Here is a 17,362-nt window from a genome sequence, read left to right on the forward strand (position 1 = left end):
GCGCTTGGAGGAGGAATCGGGCTAAAATTTGGATAGCACAGCATGCAGCCAGCTCTGCACTGGGTCTCCTCTGCCCTCGGGGAAAGCTGCAACCTGCAGCCAAAGCTGCTCTGGGCCTGTGCACCCTGGGGAGCCCAGGGACCCCTCAGAGCTGCTTTTCCCTTTCCTGCATTTACATCCAACCTCTTCCTCACCAGCCAGGAACAAAAGGGCCCACAATGACATTTGGAAGGGCCAGATCTGGTTTTGAAACTGCAGAGGTTGATTTCCAGGGAAAAAAAAACACGGGGAGCTGCATCAATCCAATCACCTGGTTTTATTTAAGCCCACTGGCTGAAATCATCCACCTCAGATAATCATTCCCCAGAAAATCTGGATTTGATTCAGATAAGACAAGGACTGACTGGCAGGTTTGTAAACCTTCACCCCCCTCACTGCTATTTTTGTTTGCCCTTTCACTGTGGTCTCTTCCGTCTAAGAGGGACCAAAAAAGGTCCAGAAAAGCTCCTCTTGCCTGGCAGCAAAAATGAGGAGCAGCCCCTCCTCATCCTCCAGTCTCCCAGCATGGGAGAGCATGGATGCATTTCATCTAAACAATCCAGTTTTGGCCTGTTTTCCCAAACTGATTGGGACCCCTGAGAGTAAAGCAGAGCCAGGCAGGACCCCCCACAGCAGAGCTGACACTGTCCCACCCTCATTCCAAGGCCAGCTTTGGCCCCTGGTCCAGGTTCAGTTTGGGGTGATGCTCCCTCAGCTCTTGGCCACTTTCTGTCCCTCGTGGCCACAAGCACAGGAAATGGAGCAGCACCTCTCCCCCAACTGGCTGCACTCAGAGTCTCCCACTAACTGCTTTTTCCATCTTGTTTCCAAACCCTTTTCCTCCCATAGCATGGGAGCTCTGGCTCACAGACACTGATTTCAGGACTTGCCAAAAACCCCACAGATTTGAGCAGGGTGGAGGTGGGAGCTGAGAGATGCCAGGACACAGCACTGCTGGATGCTCCCTGTTGAGGAAAAGGGATGAAATATGGAGGGCTCAAGCTCCTTGGGCAAAGTAGTGCTTAAAAACTCCAATAAAATCCCAGAGAGAAGAATTATGATGGGATTCTGGGGCTATTGGATTACTCAGCTTGACTCAGCCTTCACTGGGCTTTCACTGGGAGGTGGTACAGGTGGCTCCTGAGGGGATGCCCTGGTCCCTGGCCGCCCCTCTGGGCAGGGCATGGGGACATTTGGCCCTCCAGGGACACAGGGATCCACAAGACACGGTCCAGGCATTTCTCATCACTCCCAGACCATGGATAACCCACTCCCAGCCTCCAGCCAGGGCTCCTCAGCTAAGGAAGGGCTCTAACCCTGCTGGGAAGTTCTCAGTTATCAGCTTTATGCAATCTCAGCTGGGCTTTAGCTCCCCAAACAGCCCCTCTCCCATGGCCATGCTGCTGGGTTTACACGGGGTAAAACCTGTCCCTTAAATCAGTCCCACACAGCCCCTGGGATCAGCCTTCCCTTGGCACTGGGGACTGAAGTGTCCCTTTGCTCCCTGGGTGTGCCAGGCAGGGATTGCTCCTGAGCACACAGCCTGGGTGACAATCCCTGCCAGGGACTTGGCTCAGGGATCAATCCGTCACTTTTAGTACAAACTCCTTCATTTATGAGCCCTCCTGCACTGCTGAGACAAAAGCAAACAGCTTTTACACCTCATGTCCCTCACAGCTGGGGCTCAAATACCCCGGGAAGCTCCAGGCAGCAGCACAGGACAAGTCAGCCTTTGCTGGGACCCTGCTCCTGCTGTCATCCCCTGGTCACAGCCATCCCACACGAGGGAACTGGGGACAGAGGAGTCGCTCGGTGACATGGTGGGGACAGCTGTGGTTCCACTTAGACCCAACGCTGGGTAACCCCCCTGTGCTCACAGATCCAGCAGGAAAACCTCCTGCACCTCCCCTGCACTCCGGGGAACACCGATCTCTCAGGATGCTGCACACGTGTTTCCAGCATCTTTGGGCATAAAAGGAAACCACTGGTCCCGGTACAAGCAACACGATTTATACCTTTGGTGCAATTTTTCTCGAGGGAAGTGATTGCTGCAGAGACATTTAGCACGGAGATGCTCCAAAAGAAGAGAACGAGAACGTACCTGCGGGCTCCTCGGCGCTGCTGGCGGCCGTGGTGGGCGGAGCAGCCGGGATCTCTGCAGGACAGCCAGGGGCAACACGGCAACAGAGGGGAGAGAAAAGGAGGAGCAATTATTCCAAATCCCAAGGAGCCTGGACCCTGCACTCGCTGCACGTTCCCTTCCCAGCCATGTCTGCCAGCAAGGAGGGTCCCCAGCAAGAGCCCCCAAACAAGCACACCGGGAATTGGGGAACAGGGCATCCCTCGAGGGTGTTGCAAAGGGGGTTTTTAACAAAAAATGCTGGCTTTTGGCTGCACGCGGCACTGTGCCCAGCCCCTGCCGGCTGCTGTCACTGCCTGTCCCTGGGGCGTCCCTGCCAGCTGCTGTCACCCAGGTCGGAGGCAGTGCTGGCACTCCCCCGGGGAGAGGCAGGGTGCAGATACAGCACTGCAGCTCTGCTGGGATGCAAGGAGTGCCTCCCACATCTAAAGGAAACACAAACACATCTGGTGCCAATTCCCTGCTCCCTGGCTCTGATTTGGGGCCAGCTTTGCAGAGCTGAAACCACATCATGCTCTGGATGTTCATTCCCAGGCCTGGCTGTGTTTGCTGAGAGGATGGGCTGTGCATAGAGGGAGCTGCACGGTCCCAGCTTTGCAGGGTGCTCCCCTTGGATGTTCTTCCTGCATTTAGGGCACTCTGCTGGCATTTCCATGCATTCTGGGAATCCTGGTGGGGGAACACCCCACCAGTCCAGTCTGACAGTGGGATTTAGGCTTGAGCTGGCAGTGGGCATCTGCTTCTTTCTGCTTCTGTTCTTGGAAGCCACCAAGGCAGGGTTTGCTGGGGAGTGTGACAGCAGCTCGTAGAGGTGCAGCCCAGTCAGCATTGGGTGATTTTTGGGGTCGCTCACCTTTGTGCAATTAAACACAGCACAAGACACGGTGCATGGCCAGGCAGCACTGAGATCCCAAAGCCTGGCCTGACACAGACCCCATGGGGGTCTCGCTCTTTCCCCCAAGGTGTTCTTTTCATGGCTACAAGTTTCTGGGAGTAGGGAATTACGAGCTGTGGTAAATCAGAGCGTGACTGTGCCCAGCCCCAAACCCTGGATGGGCCATGTTGAAATCCTGGGTCTGTCTTTATTTAGTGCCATGAATCCTGAGGGAGCTGATGCAAGGAACAATTTACTCTCTGATTTCCCCTGGCCCTGGGGAATGATTAATGATAAACCTTTGTGCACACTTGCTGCAGAGCAGACTGGAGCCATGGCTCGAGGTCTTGGGGACAACAAGCATCTGCTTTGGGCTCTTGCCGTCCCATTGCAACATGGGGGAAAATGAATCTCAAGTGACCCCAAACCACCCTGGAATGTATGTTTTCTTCAGCAGGAGGAGATGGAGAAAGGGTGTCTGCCCCAGAATTCGGCAATGACCATGCTGAGAGGGGAGAACAGTGCGGGAGCAGACTGTGGATTCCCAACAAAGGCTTGATTTCTTCAACCTTTTCTTGCTGGGCCTTTTTCTCCTTTCAGCAGGAGGGAATCATCCTTAAGGGAGCAGTTCCTCCTTCCCATCCCATCCTATCCCAGGCACACTAATTTTGGTGCTTTGCTTTGTTAGGGCAGGTGGAGATGTCCCGCAAGGTGCAGGAGCCACTGGAAGATCCAGCAGTAGCAAACCCCACAGGCAGCAGAGAGGGGCACAAAACAAAACCCCAGCTTCCCAGGCAGTGAGAGCTCAGCAGGGGCTGAGGGGGATCCAGGTGTTTGCAGAGCAGATGCTGCAAGGGAGGCATTTTGGGAGCTGTACCGGGTGCCTCTGCTGTTGTTTCAGTAGCAGAGGGTGAGAGCAGCTTTGGGAAGGTGATTGAAAAGCAAACCCAAGGAAGCCAAAGGTGAAACCACCCGTGTTGCTGGGAGGGATGTGTGAGTGCAAGAGCCCCTTCAGCAATCCAGGTGTTCTCAGCTGTGATGGCAACTCCATCAGAGGAGCAGCTCCTCTGATCTGAGCTCTGTGCCAGTGCAGCACAGCCTGATTTTGGAGAGAAAAACCTGTTTGTAGCTATCTGCTTTAGCATCCAGCCCCGATGTGGCACCCGTAAATAAATGTGCTCTTGGGGCACCTCTGTTCCATGAAGCCACATTGAATTCCCAGGAGACTTGGCTGTAGATGCACTCGCACAACACCTCCAGCAGGGCAGGGGAGCTGCTGGAAGCTGCTCTGGGGCCATGTTTGGGCAGAGTGGAGAGCAGGGGTCCCCGGGCAGCTCTGCCCCCCGAGCACTGGTGGGGCTCAGCAGACCCCCAGCCTGGGCAGCGGCTCCGGCAGGGTTTTAAGGGTTAAAATCTCTACTCCACAGACACGGAAAGAAGATCCACCTACTTATGCAGGGGGCGATGGGGGAGCGGCTCTGCTGGTAGCCCTTGGCGCAGCGGTTGCAGGTGATGCCGGTGACACCGTCCTTGCAGGGACACTGGCCCGTGGTCTGGTTGCAGGTCTGGCCGGCGGCACCCACCGGGTGACAGTCGCACTCTGCGGGGGGACACACGACAGCGGGGTCAGGGCAGGGCACAGCGGGCACGGGGGCGGTGTGGCAGCGGCGGGCAGAGGGGCAGCTCCCCCGGCACGGCTCCACCTTCTCTGCCGCTGGCTCCGCACCTGCGGCAAACCAGGGAATGAGCTGGGACAGGGGCGAGGGGACAGCGGCGGGCACAGGGCGGACAGCGGCGGGGAGGGGTGGCTCTGTCACAGGCCCGCTGCGGAGATAGAAGGGCAGCCGGGATGACTGATCCTGGAGATGGATCCCACGGACACAGCTCCTCACCCCAGGAGTGCTGAGATCAGGAGCTGGCAGGATTTAGAGGCGGGGGAGCAGCACCCACTGCCCCCACCCAGCAATCCAAACTCCCCGGGCTCCCGGGAGCCCTGACAGGGCTGGAACAGAGGTACAAACGCAGTCGGGTTCCACCACCCCCCAGCACGCCGAGCTCGGGCAGGAAGCAATCCCTTCAGAGAGCTTGGGAAATCGTTTCACGTGCACTCCAAGAAAAATCAAGGCAGTCCTTTCAGAGCTCTCGCTCGAGCCCTTCCCGCTGAGCAGCATCCCTGGCAGCTGGCACTGCGGGCACAGGAAGGAAATGCCCTTGTGGGAGGCAGGCAGGCTGGAGGACCTGCTGTTCCCGGCCAGATGGATGCAGCCTTGATGGCAGAGCTGGGCAGATGTGAAGGGTTTGGCAGGGGATGTAAATACTGCACTTGAAAACATTCACCATCTCATTTCCCACAGTGGGACTTTACCGGTGCAGCTGTTTGGGGGAAAGAAAAACAATTAAAAAAAAAAAGACAAAAACAAGAAGAGAGAAGAGAAAAGAAAAGAAAATAAAAGAAGGAAAAAAAAAAAAGCATCAAGGCTTGTTATCATCACTGCTCCAAAAGGATTACGGCCTCGCACATTTGTTAACAGCCCTGATTTCTAAGAGCTGCAAGCGCCGTGCCAGACTGTGGGCTGCCCCTGCTGAGTCGTGGCAGGGACAGGCAGGCAGGAAAGCTTTCCTTTTCTTCTGCAGCATCCCCGGGAAGGAGCCAGCCAAATCCCTCCCTGGGGAGTGCTGATCCCGCTCTCCTCCTGCCCCTCAGGGGAGCTGCCTGCCAGAAACGGGGGCTGGGGGAACCCTGACCCACTGCCTGGGCCCTGGAGGGGGCTGCACTGGGGTCACCATGGGCACCAGTGGCTTCAACCCCCCCAAGCCCCCCACTCTGGGCACATCACTCCCAAGAGGGCTTTTGCTGGACCCTGCAGTGCTGCTTGGGTTGTTCTGCACCCCCCTGGCTCTCAAACACCCTGAATCTGTCTCATTTGGGGACAGCAGACGGCATCCCACATCGGTTTTGGGTTCCCAAGTTTTGGTGTTGGGCTAGAGGCTCTCTCCAAGCCACCAGCATGATCCTGCTCCCTGCAGCAGCAGCCCCCAGCGTGACCCTCACTGGCAGCAGCTCCCAGGCCGGGTTTGGGTGGTGCCTGGAGCACCCCTGCCCTGGGATGGCCAGCTTCTCCCTGGGGACATCCCAGATCTCCAGCAAACTTCTCCCAGCCCTGACCCCACCAGTCTGGGCTGGGAAGAGACAGAGCCTTGCCAAAATCTGATGATTTATCATATCAGAGAAAAAAACCTTCAAGTAACCAACAAACTTTTGCTCCTTTTCTCCTTTTTTCCTAACACTTCTGATTTGGGGTTTTTGATTAAAAGTCCCTCCCACCCCCTGCCCTGAGCTCCCCCTGGGAAACCTGCCCACAGCAGAAATCACCTTTTCTACAGCTAATTTAGATTGGAAAAGTTTTAATGTGAAATCAGCGTGGCTGGTGATGAGCAGAGGGATGCTTAGGTGGGAAAACCTTCACGCTGCAGCCTCAAGGGATGGCTAAGGTAGTGCTGGGGGAGAGGAAGTAAAAACGCTTTGAGTGAAGGCCTGAAGGAGGAACAGGAGAGAAAAGAATTAAAGAAGAGCAGAGAGTCAGGAGTTAATACAGAAATAAGCAGGGAAGGGTTACCCAAGAAGAGGCAAAGGGCAGGAGGATGGGGACGAACACGCCTCATATTCCAGGAGTCCTCTCCGGGACTGCCTGAGGCATCGCCTGCAGAGCCCATCCTGCAGGGAATGCCCCCATGGGAGTGGGTCGCCCTCATTTCGGCGGGACCGCTCTGACCAGAGAGGGAAAAGAGGGGGAAAAAAGCCTTGGTGATGAGTAAGATCCCCAGAGTCAGATTCTTGGAGGCCGGGCTGAGAGCAGAGAGCCCTCTTTGGCAGCACATGAATAAATAAATCGCGGTGCTGCTGCTTCCTTCCCTCACGAGGCAGTGGCTCGGCGCAGCTCGGCCAGAGCTGCCGGGGTTATTTTCACAGGCGAATCTCTCTGAGGCTGTCTGCTCTGTCCCCAGGCCGGGCTGCCGTGAGGGCTCTGGTGTCCCGTGTGCGATGTGCCCAGGGCTGCAGAGGGCACGAGTGGCACAGGGACTTCACTGGCCCTGAGATGCCGGCCGATGTCTGCCAGCTCGCTCTGCCACACCGCGGGGAAAATCCCCTCTGGGTGCAGGGACGGGCTCTGTGTCCCCCAGCGTCCCCCCAGGCCCCTCGGGCAGCAGCCGAGCCCGTCCTGCCTTGCCTGTCCCCCCAAACTCCGGGCACCGGCGCGGGGAGGCACGGGGTGCTCTCGGCAGCGCCTGCAGATGTGGATTTGCTGTCCCTGCCCTCGAGAAGCTGAACCAGCGCCAGCAATTAGGAGCAATTAAAGGTAATTTACAGTTCTCCGGCCAGTGCAAACACTTGCAGCCAGCAATTACAGGCTCTTCTCCTTCCCCAGCCATGGAGGGCCGGGCTGCTGGTGCTTGATGCTGATTGTTCCAATCCAGTTCGAATTCCTTTGGGCTGTAGCCCCGAACTGAGGGAAGTCTGCACCAGGATGCCAGCGGGGATTGATTGGTGCAAACGCCCCTTTGGCATCGCCGCTGCCTTTCCGATGGGCACCTTGGGACTCACCTTAGCATTCCTGAACATCCCTGGCTTTCATCCCTGAACTTCCCTGGGCATTTGTGGATTTGTTCGTCACGCAGCGAGGTGCAGAAATTCAGCAGTGCCCTGCATTGAGCAGAGCCCTCGAGCTGAGGGCACTGCGTGTTCGGGACAGGAGAGTGTCTGGGACACCCCTGGAGATGAGGAGGAGGATAACACGAGGTTTGTCCTCATGCCTTTTTTGGAAGGGTCACCCCATGGAGGGTACGGTGAGACGGGAGGGGAGCAAAGGGGGACGATGCTGGAGCAAGAAAAAGGGATGTCTGCACTCTGTCAGCCCACAGAGCAGCGGGGAAGAGAAATAACTCTCAGGATTTTGTTTGTTCAGAAAACCTTCAAGAAAAAATTATGCTGAGTGTCTGTGGCAGAGATGGCCAGGAATTCCTGGTGAAAAATGAAGTTATCCTTTGTTTGAAAACATGGCTGTGAAGGGGAAAGTAAGGAACAGGAATCTGTGGGGAGACTTTAACGGGCAGTGAGGGCAGTAGTGGGGGTGCCTCTGCTCCCAGCAGCTGATTTTCCCTATAAAATAACCATGGCTTGGAAAGCAGAGAGCTGAGAGCACGCCCAGGTGAGCACCCTGAGCTTGGCTGCTCCAGATGTGAGGAGACCACGTCGCTCTTTGCGAGACAGACCCAAAGTGGGCGAGTGGATGAGGGGAGAGCAGCCAAAATCCGGAGTGCAGAAGGAGGCATAATTGGAAGGAGGGAACAGGATGGCTCATCCACGCTGAAGGGTCCCAATTAACCGCATCCACTCCAGGAAAAGATCCGGGAGTCAATGAAACATCTGGCTGATTGCAGCGGAGCTCAGAAGAGCCACAAGATGGGAGGCTGTGCTGTGAAAGGGGGAGAGAGAAACTCTGAATTCATATCAGGGCACTATAGAAATCAATAGCACGTCCTCAGCTGGGAGCTGGAGTGAAAGGCACGGAGAGCACCCACGGAAAAGATTCGGAATGCCTTGCCAAGAGACGGTGGAGGGCTGCCAAGCAATGCACAGCGCCGGCAAGGTCAGACAGGTGCTCCTCTTCACTGGTCCTTAGAGCCCAGCAACAAAGGGACATTGAGGGCGTTGAAAAGGCAACCTTTTCAATGATAAAAGGAAACGCTGCTTTGCACCGCACCTAATTAACTCGTAGAACTCCTGCTACGAGACACCATGGCAAGGGCCCAACAGGATTAGATAGGGCTCTGAATGAGAACATCTGTAGTTACGTTAGCTGGGATTAATATATATACGGATATAAGCACTGCCAGGCAGCTCCTCACCGCCTGTAGCCAGGAGATTTCCCCCGGGGCCAGGCTCTGCAGGACTGGCTGCCTTGGGCTTTTATAGCTCTGTCTGGAGCTTCCAAATCAGCCCCTATTTTCTGTACAAACTGGCTGAGGCAAAGCATCACCCAGCCCAGCCCAGCCAGCCAGCGACGCCTTTCTGTGCTTCAGCTCAGGTTTGGGGCTGAAAAACACCTGGAAACATCTTGGGGCCGTGCTTGGGATAAAAAAGCCCCACGGTTTTTCAGTTCAAGGTGGTTGAACTTGCTGAGATGGTTCTGGCCCACTGAAGACTGACAAATAGCACGACAAAAAGTGCAAATATTTTCGCACCCCCGGTGTTCGGGCGGAGGCATTCCCAGCCGCTAATCCTGCCCCACACACGTGTGGTGAAAGGTAAACAGAGGGATAAATCTCCAGGCTCAGCTCTCCTCAAGTGTGACCTTTATGGAGAAGGTGCCTGAAAAGATCTGCATTTTTTAAGAATTAGCATCTTCCTGTTTTCGGGGAAGCTGCTTCCTTGGGAGGTTTTCAAGGTGATGAAAAATCCTTTTGCCTGGACATGAAAAAAAAAGGCTGGGTTTGCCAGGGTCTCCAGATTTCCTCTTGTCACCCTGGATGGGCCAGGATCACAAACCTCACAGGGCTCCAGATCCAGCCTCTGGACTGAGCAGGGACCCAAGAACGCATTAAATTGGAAAAACCCCTTAATTTGCAATAATCATTGATGAAGGCTCCTGTATTCAGAAATCACACTCAGTTTAAAGCACAAATTCAGTCCCAGGTAGCCAATGTGCCTTAGGTGCACATTTATATTTAACCAGGCTTTAAAATACTTTTCCAGAATCATGGCCAAAAAATTGCTTCCCTTTGGTTTCTTCCCTTCTTTCCTCCAAAGACTTCAACGGGAGTAAAAAAAAAAAAGTAGCTGCAGAAAACGTCTGCTGGAAAAAACCGGCAACAAACCCAGGTTTGTTGTCAAAATGTCAAAACAAATTCAGTTTAAATTCTCCTGTTGCCTCAACAACGCATCCTGATGCAGCAAACATGTCTCATTTAACCTTATGGTTTAGTGTTTAGAGGGGTGGTTCTGGCATTATTACATAAGTGAGGGGTTTTGTTGTTGTAAAGTTGTTTTTTCTTTTTCCTGCTCCACTGTCTTTAGGAACTCAGGTACTTTAAATGCTGCTCCCTCTGAACACATCTCCCCAGGGAACTCAAGGTGTGAGAATTCCTGGATTCCCCCGTAGCTGAAATCCCAGGGGTGACCTTGCAGTGGTCCCAAGGAGGACAGGATGTTTTCACAGCTTTTCTTTGGCTCCTGTCGTTGGGAAATCAATTCAAAACAAGCAGGGTCCTTCTTTTGGATGCGTATCCCAGTTATTTGTCCACGGATCAGGGAAGTCTGAGCTGAACCTGTGCACCTGAGCGCTGAGGAGAGGTTTGTGCTGGCCCTGGGGACGTTCCATGGGGATGGGAGAGCCCACAGGCACTGCCAGAGCATCTCCAGCACGGGCAGCACGTCCTGCAAATCCCACGGATTTATGGCGAAGAGAAGCTGGAATTTGGTGTGCACCCACCCAGTCTGGCCCCAGCTGGTTTGCAAAGCAGAACCAGGGGTGCAAAGTCTCTGTGCTAACTCTGAATACCAATAATGACTTAAATATTAACCATTAATTGCTCTGTCGTGAGCTCGCCAGCCTGTCTGCGACATTGGGAACTGGATTTAGCCCTCCAAAGGATCATGTTCGTGCTCAGTGTCCCTCAGCACATTCTCCTGGAGATTTAAAGGTTTCTTGCCAGCAGAACATGAATTCCTCCTTTTATTGGGCAGAGCCAAACAATCTCTGGGTGTCTCCTGCGGTCCCTCCTCCCGCGCCACTTCTCAGGGCTCTCCCGTTTCCCCTCCTGCACTGGCACTCAGGGGAGCCAAGGGCTTTGGTGCCCTGCAGTTTGGGCCAAATTTCACAGATTAGACCTTGGCTTTGTCTTCTCCATAACAAGGAACAGACGGGGCCACAAAGCCTCCACTGAGCCGGAGTCGCCGCTAATCCGGAGGGCCCTGGAACCCCGGCAGTAATTCCACTTTTTGGGCAGGGGCACTCTGGGCAGGCATTAGTGACACACACAATGGGACAATTATGGCAGCACTTCCCCAAATGCTGGAAAATTCCCTTGTTCCAAAATTGTTAAAATTTCCCCTGTCCACTGAGAACTGCCCTTCCCACGTGATTCCAGCAGGGCTGGAGAAGCTGCCAGGGATGCTGAGATGAAGCATTGGGGTTTCCTTCACCCCACTTTTCTGGGAAGACTTGGGTTTTATCATGGAGGTTGTACTCCCTTTGATTTTTCCATCAAAAATGTCAGACCTGCAGGGGCAGTCCTGGCCAGGCCAAGAGCAGCAGCTCATTGGAGCACGGTGGCCTCATGGATCTGAAGAAAAACCCAACTCCTCCTGCTCTCATGAGAGATGAGGAAGAGTGGGTTGGGAATGCTGTTATTGAAGGAAAAGAAAACAGAGGCAAAGTTTTTCTCTTCCTGATGAGTTTTTAGCCTGGCTCCGGAGGAAATGAGGTCCCTACAAGTGCATTCTCCCTCTAATAATAAAAATCAAATCTGGCAGCAGAGCAGAAGTCTCAGAGATAATGAGGTTGCCACAAGCCTCGGGAAAGGAGGCAGTGGGGAAGGTGAGGGAGAAGCTAGAAAAGCTCTGCATAAAAGGATCCTTTTTGTGTGCACAGCCATCATGGGACACCAAAGCACCTACAGCGGGGAGAGTCCCCAAGACCCCAAGAGCAGGGAGAAACCCCAGAGAGAGCTCCTGGGACACAAATCCTAGCCCCTCGTTTGTGATGCTCTGAGAAGCATCTGTTTAACTGGAAAAGAAATCCTTTCCTACCAGAAAAAAGAACCCTTTTTATTTCAGTACACTGAAAACCAGAGTGTGGGGATGAGCAGGACTGAGTTCGGGTTTAATTCTCAGGATCAGAAAGCCTGAAGCACTTTCCACTCCTGAGAACTGGTCTGAAGCAGGAAATTATCTCAATTATTGGAAAACATTTATGGGGAAGGCAAATTATTCCTTTTCTTTCCTCTGTCTTGTGAATATGCAAAGGTCTGGCTGTGCAAGTGAATTTAGCAACTTTTGTCCTTAGTCTGAGACCAGTAATGGAGAGTTAAGGTTTAGTCTGGGTTTATTTTCTTAATAGGGTGCAAATTCCCCTCTATTGTGTCACCACTTCTGACAAACCACATCCCAACCTGCCCTCTGGGATTGCTCCTGGATGTTTCTCTGCTGGAAACCCAAACCCAAAGCCCAGTTTGGAAGGTGGCCGGCGCCCAGTTTATCCAGTAAACTCCTCCTGGGCACCAGCATTGCCAGGATGTGATTTTTCAGGAATGCAGAGCCGGCTCTTGTCAGGGAATCAACACTGTCTACATTTTCCTATTCAGCTGGACCATCCACGTGTTTGCCAGGGCTTCGGGACTCAGCTGGGAGCTGTGTCTCTCCTCTGAAGGTGCTGAGGTGCTTTCCATGTGGCTATGGAGATTCCAGCTCCTTCTGAGGGGCTCTGGAACAGCCTTCTCCATCCTCCTCATGACTCCCTGGATTCAGCAGTGTCTTGCCCTAAATTCCACAGCTCAGCAAACCCTGCCCACTCTGCCTCACACAGAGGCAGCTGCCCAGTCTAATGCGTCTGCTCATCCATCATTAAAATGTGGATTTTAATGGATTTTTTAAAAGCTGGCATGGGCTGAGAGATGCCTTGGGTTGAGCTTGAGTCTTGCTTGAACAAAAATTCACTGTTTTTCCATGGTTTCATTCTACTAACTCAGAACAGTGTGAGAGTTTCAGTAATGCTCATGTCCCTTCTTTCCTTTGGGATCCTTCCAGCCCAGGTGGGTGAATGGTGCAGCTCTGCCCTGAGCCCTGCTGTGCCATGGAGGAGGTGACACTTGGTGGCACTCGTGCTGCCCCACAACACTCCCACAGTGACCCATGAGCATGGACAGCTTAAAGCTGCATTGCTAGAAACCTTCTCCTATGGTCTGTGTGTGCCTGGGGTTGTGATGACAAGTTTTAGATGCAGAAGTCATAAATCAGCTCTCAGGGCTTGCAATAATATCGATATGAGGAATTATGGGGCCGTGGGGAAGGGGTGACTCAGGCACAGCCACTGACAAATGCAGGATGGAAATGCAACTAGAAAATCATTCTTGTGGCAGTGGAAGAGAATCTCCACAGTCCTGGGGAGAAATTCAAGTCTGTGCTTGGCAGATCCATGCCTGGGGAGTTTGGAACTTCTCCAGGGATGTGAGTTCCCAGAGGTGACCAAGCCCTGACACAGGAGCCCAACCCAAGCCAGCACCACGAGCTGGCTCCTCTCTCATCTCAACAGTAGCTCCAGCTGGAATCCAAAGAGGAGCAAAAGGAGGACAGGAAGGGAAGGAAGTTTGACCATTAAAGACAATTCCCTGGGGTGAATTCCTGGAAAGTACTGCCTTGGAGTTTACCTTAAAATGGCAAGACAAGAGATGGGCATCAAAATGAGGCAGCTCTGGAGAGAGGAGCAGCTCCCTCAGGCTGCACTTCAGCCCCTCCTGAGGTGAGCCCAAGGCCAGAACTGTGCTGGTCCCACAGGAGACCTGCAGTGAGGAAAGGCTGGGGACAGAGCCCTGCAGGAGCCACCACTGCTGGCCCTGCTGGCCCTGGAGCCCCGGTGTAGGATCCAGCCAGGCCATCCCAATGGCTTTGGCATGCTTCAGCTGGGAGCTTGTCTGCCTCACCCCACCCACGATCAGGGACCATGGTGACAGGGGACATCTCCAAGGCTGGAGGGATGCTGACCACGACTGGGACCATGGGCAGACTTGTGTCCCTGTCCTACAGCGGGACACCAGCAGTGGGGCACCTCTGCTGGCAGTGACACCATTCTCAGAATTTTCCCCCCGCCACCTCCTGAGCCCCAACTTCCCAGTGCGACCCAGCAGCAGGAACAGAGAGGTTCCATCTCCCCTGGCCCAGCCTCCAGGGAATGAGCTCTCAGCTCTAAGCTGGTCACGCAGCTCCCTCTATAGTCAGTGGAGAGAGACGGGGACTTGTGCCACTGTCCCTGTCACCGGGGGCCCTGCTCTGCTCTCCCACAGCACCCGAAGCCAAAGGGGGTCGGGTTCTCTCCCACTCAATGCTTGCGACTGGGTGGGGAAAACGATTTATCTGCAGCCATGAAATCAAGGACAGGAGGCTGAGCCCATGGGGACAGATCTCACCTCCCTCTTTTCCAGCTCAAACTGCTTCCAAAATGGAAATGTCAAACCTTGACCCTTGGTGGGTGCAGGCCAGGACGGGCAGGGAAGCTGGGAGTGCTTTTTGGGGTTTGAACAAGGCATCAAATCCTCCAGCAGAGCTGGAAAACTCCCCAGGCTGCAGCAGCAGCAGGCACACAGACAATCCCATTTCCTCCCAAAACATTGAGCCCTGATGAATGTGACCTCTCCAGGTGCCAAATCCTGCCCCTGCACGAGGGGTTTGTGCTGGCAGCCTCAGCACAAATGCATTCGGAGCACGTCTCGTTTGTCATCTTTTCATCAAAAAGTGTGCAAAGCCTCTCCCCGAAGTGCAGAGCTGTTTTACAGCCAGGCTATAAAACCCTGCAGACTCCCTACTCCAATGGAATTAAATTAGTGCCAATAATCTGGCAAATATCAGGAGGGAATTTAATCAAGAGAACCAACAGCAGGGCCCTGATTTACAGCAGCCCATGACAGAGCAGGGTGGACGAGGGTTTGCAGGACCCAGATGTGGAATTTCACTTGCAACATCATTTGGAGCAGAGGGAAAGCAGAAGGAACTGGAAGCAGGGCTTCAGCGTGCTGGGAGCTCTTGGTGATGTCTCAGAAACCAGGGAGAAAAGAGGAACAATTCGTGCTTGTCTGAGTCTGAAAACATGAACGTAAAAATTTCTTATGTCCTGAGTTTTGTTGCTTCTTGGGACAGCCCCCACACCAGGGGTGTGCCCAGGGCCGGGGGTGTGAAGCGTGTGCCAGGACAAAAGGCCTCCTGCTCCCCTGCCCGCTGGGATGAGCCCACCCACCCCCTGGAGGAGGAGCAGCGGGACCATCGTGCTCCTCCAGCCCAGGGTCCAAGGCTGGGGCAGGGATCAGCTGCAGCCTGACCTCGGAACGCCAGGGGAGCGCTGCCTTGGTGTCCCAGGACTTGCCTGACCACCCACCCGGAGCAGCCACATCCTCCCCCAGCTCCGTGCCCAGCTCCAGCCTGGCAGGCTCTGGCACACAGCCAGCATTGCCACTCCATGCAATATCCCTGCTCCATCTGTCATCAATTCCTTCGTCTGTGGTTTGCAGCCTCCGTGCCTGCCTGGTGTGGCTCTGTCCTAGGGCAACTCTGGGCACTGACAACTTCCAGGCTTTTATCATTTTTGCAAGGAAAACCACTAGAAGCAAACACAGAGCAAAGCACCTGGCACAGCTGGATCACTGTAAGCCATCAGGGAAAATCATCCTTAAATCCCAGCTCCTTATGCCTTCACCTGCAGTGCTGATCTGAATTCCAGATCATTAGAAAAGCCTTTTATTTATCAATTATTAAGGGTTTGGCTGTTGGAAACACAAGCAGCCCTGAGCTGGGCAGGGGGTGTTGCCCAGCTCTGTTTTCTGCTCACCTTTCGCTGCCAGAGGACTCGTGCCCTACAACACGTGCGAAAGTTTGTGGCATTCTCCTTCTCCCGAAGTTAAAAAGAAGGAGGCATTGTGCAAGCATTTCGGCAATGTTGTATTTTTGCATAATTACCCAAACCAACCATTTCAAACAATGCAACTCCAGCCTCTCTAATTTGCTGATGCTCGATGTGTTGTGAGTTGAGGCACCTCGTGCATGGGGTGGAGTGGGAGATGAGGAATGCAAGGCAGGAGAGGCAGCTTAGCTGGATGGGTCTGTTAGGCTGAATAAATGGAGTTGAATTAATGAAAAAATGTCTCTGGCAGCTCTTTCATGGAGCCTTTGCTGTGAGATCACCCAAGATCTTGCTGGGGTGGGTGAGAGCCACGAGCTCCTCAGCAGCTCCCAAGGTACCAGGGCTCTCTGAGATGCTTGTATTTAAATTTGTTATGTATGGGATATGATCAGAGTGATGGGATGGATTAAAGAATCAGGTTTTATAGAGAAAATGTAGAGAAAATAATATAGAGAAAATATAGAGAAAATAAAGAGCAAATATAGAGAAAATAAAGAGCAAATATAGAGAAAATATAGAGCAAATATAGAGAAAGTATAGAGAAAGTACAGAGAAAATATGGTTCTGCCGGGTGCAGGCAGTGATGAGGGAGAGGGCAGGAGCTCAGGATGGTTAGTCCCTTAATTTTAACCACATTCAGCCGAGATGAGGCTCTGGGGGTGTTGGTTTGGTGAGATGGTAAATGAATGTTGCTATCAATGGAGAGGTGGCTGGAGCTGTTAAATGCGAGGGTTGGGTTTAAACCTGCCCGTTTTCAGCAATTATTTCAGCACAAGCCCTGAGTCAGGAGAGAGAAACAGAGGGAACACGAACCCTGCTGTGTGATAAACAGAGCTCAGGAAAAGGAGTTTTCAAAGGGATGCCGGTGCTGTGGGAACTTCATTTGGCTGCTGTTGTAGTGGATTTGCCCCCACGAAAACCCCTCGAGGCCTGGGAAACGGCGCTAATGGGCTGCGAGCCGGGGAGCACGGTATCACAAACCTTTGTGTCTGGCGGCTCCGATGGGCACGGGTTTGTCACAAACAAACTGGAGGAGCGCTGAAATTTGGCCACCTCCAGCTTCAAGGGAGGGAGAGGCTCGAGAAGGAAGTGCAGGAGAAGCGAGCAATTGCAAAGGGGATATAAGAGAGAGAACGATCCTGCAAGTGCGGAACTCAGCCTGAAAACCTCCTGGAGGCCACTGAGGTCTTCTCGGTGCTTGCCTGGGGAAACTGAGGCACGGAATGGCTCAGAGGTTTCCCAGCTGCAGGTGCCACCCAGCCAGGTTTTTGGGCAGGACTCGGTGCTGTCAGTGACAGTGGAGGGCCAGGGACAGCAAGGAGGGACAGACAGGAGAGGGGAACAGCTGCCCGGCAGGAAGGAGAGCTGGAAAAAGCAGGAATGAGCACCTGGGAAATATCAAAAATATCTCATTGGAATCATTTTTTACAAGACTCAAAAAAGGGGGGTAGATCTGTCTGAAAAAGGGATTTATTTTCTGCTATGGCAAAAAAATGTCTGTTTTCAGTAAAGAAAATAAAACAAAGCAAAAAATTAAAAATGCTGGAGACTCAAAACTTCCCAGCCAAAAATACTGATCTGAAGCCAAAAAGCTTTCCATTTCTGGTTGAAACGAATCTTTAGAGAGAAAAGAGCAGAGCATTT

General features: G+C 53.4%; 1 protein-coding gene across 1 annotated transcript in view; it reads right to left on the bottom strand.

Annotated features, from left to right (window-relative positions):
* NTN1 (netrin 1) overlaps positions 1-17,362 on the bottom strand; it is an 87,431-nt gene that overhangs the window by 21,164 nt on the left and 48,905 nt on the right. Inside the window, exons 3-4 of the mRNA XM_063409276.1 lie at positions 4,504-4,653; positions 2,141-2,194 (exon numbers count right to left, since the gene is read on the bottom strand). Of these exons, the coding sequence (XP_063265346.1) occupies positions 2,141-2,194; positions 4,504-4,653 (204 nt within the window). The remainder of the gene's footprint in view (positions 1-2,140; positions 2,195-4,503; positions 4,654-17,362) is intronic.

Source organism: Prinia subflava, chromosome 12, assembly GCF_021018805.1.
Source record: "Prinia subflava isolate CZ2003 ecotype Zambia chromosome 12, Cam_Psub_1.2, whole genome shotgun sequence".
Taxonomy (NCBI): domain Eukaryota; kingdom Metazoa; phylum Chordata; class Aves; order Passeriformes; family Cisticolidae; genus Prinia; species Prinia subflava.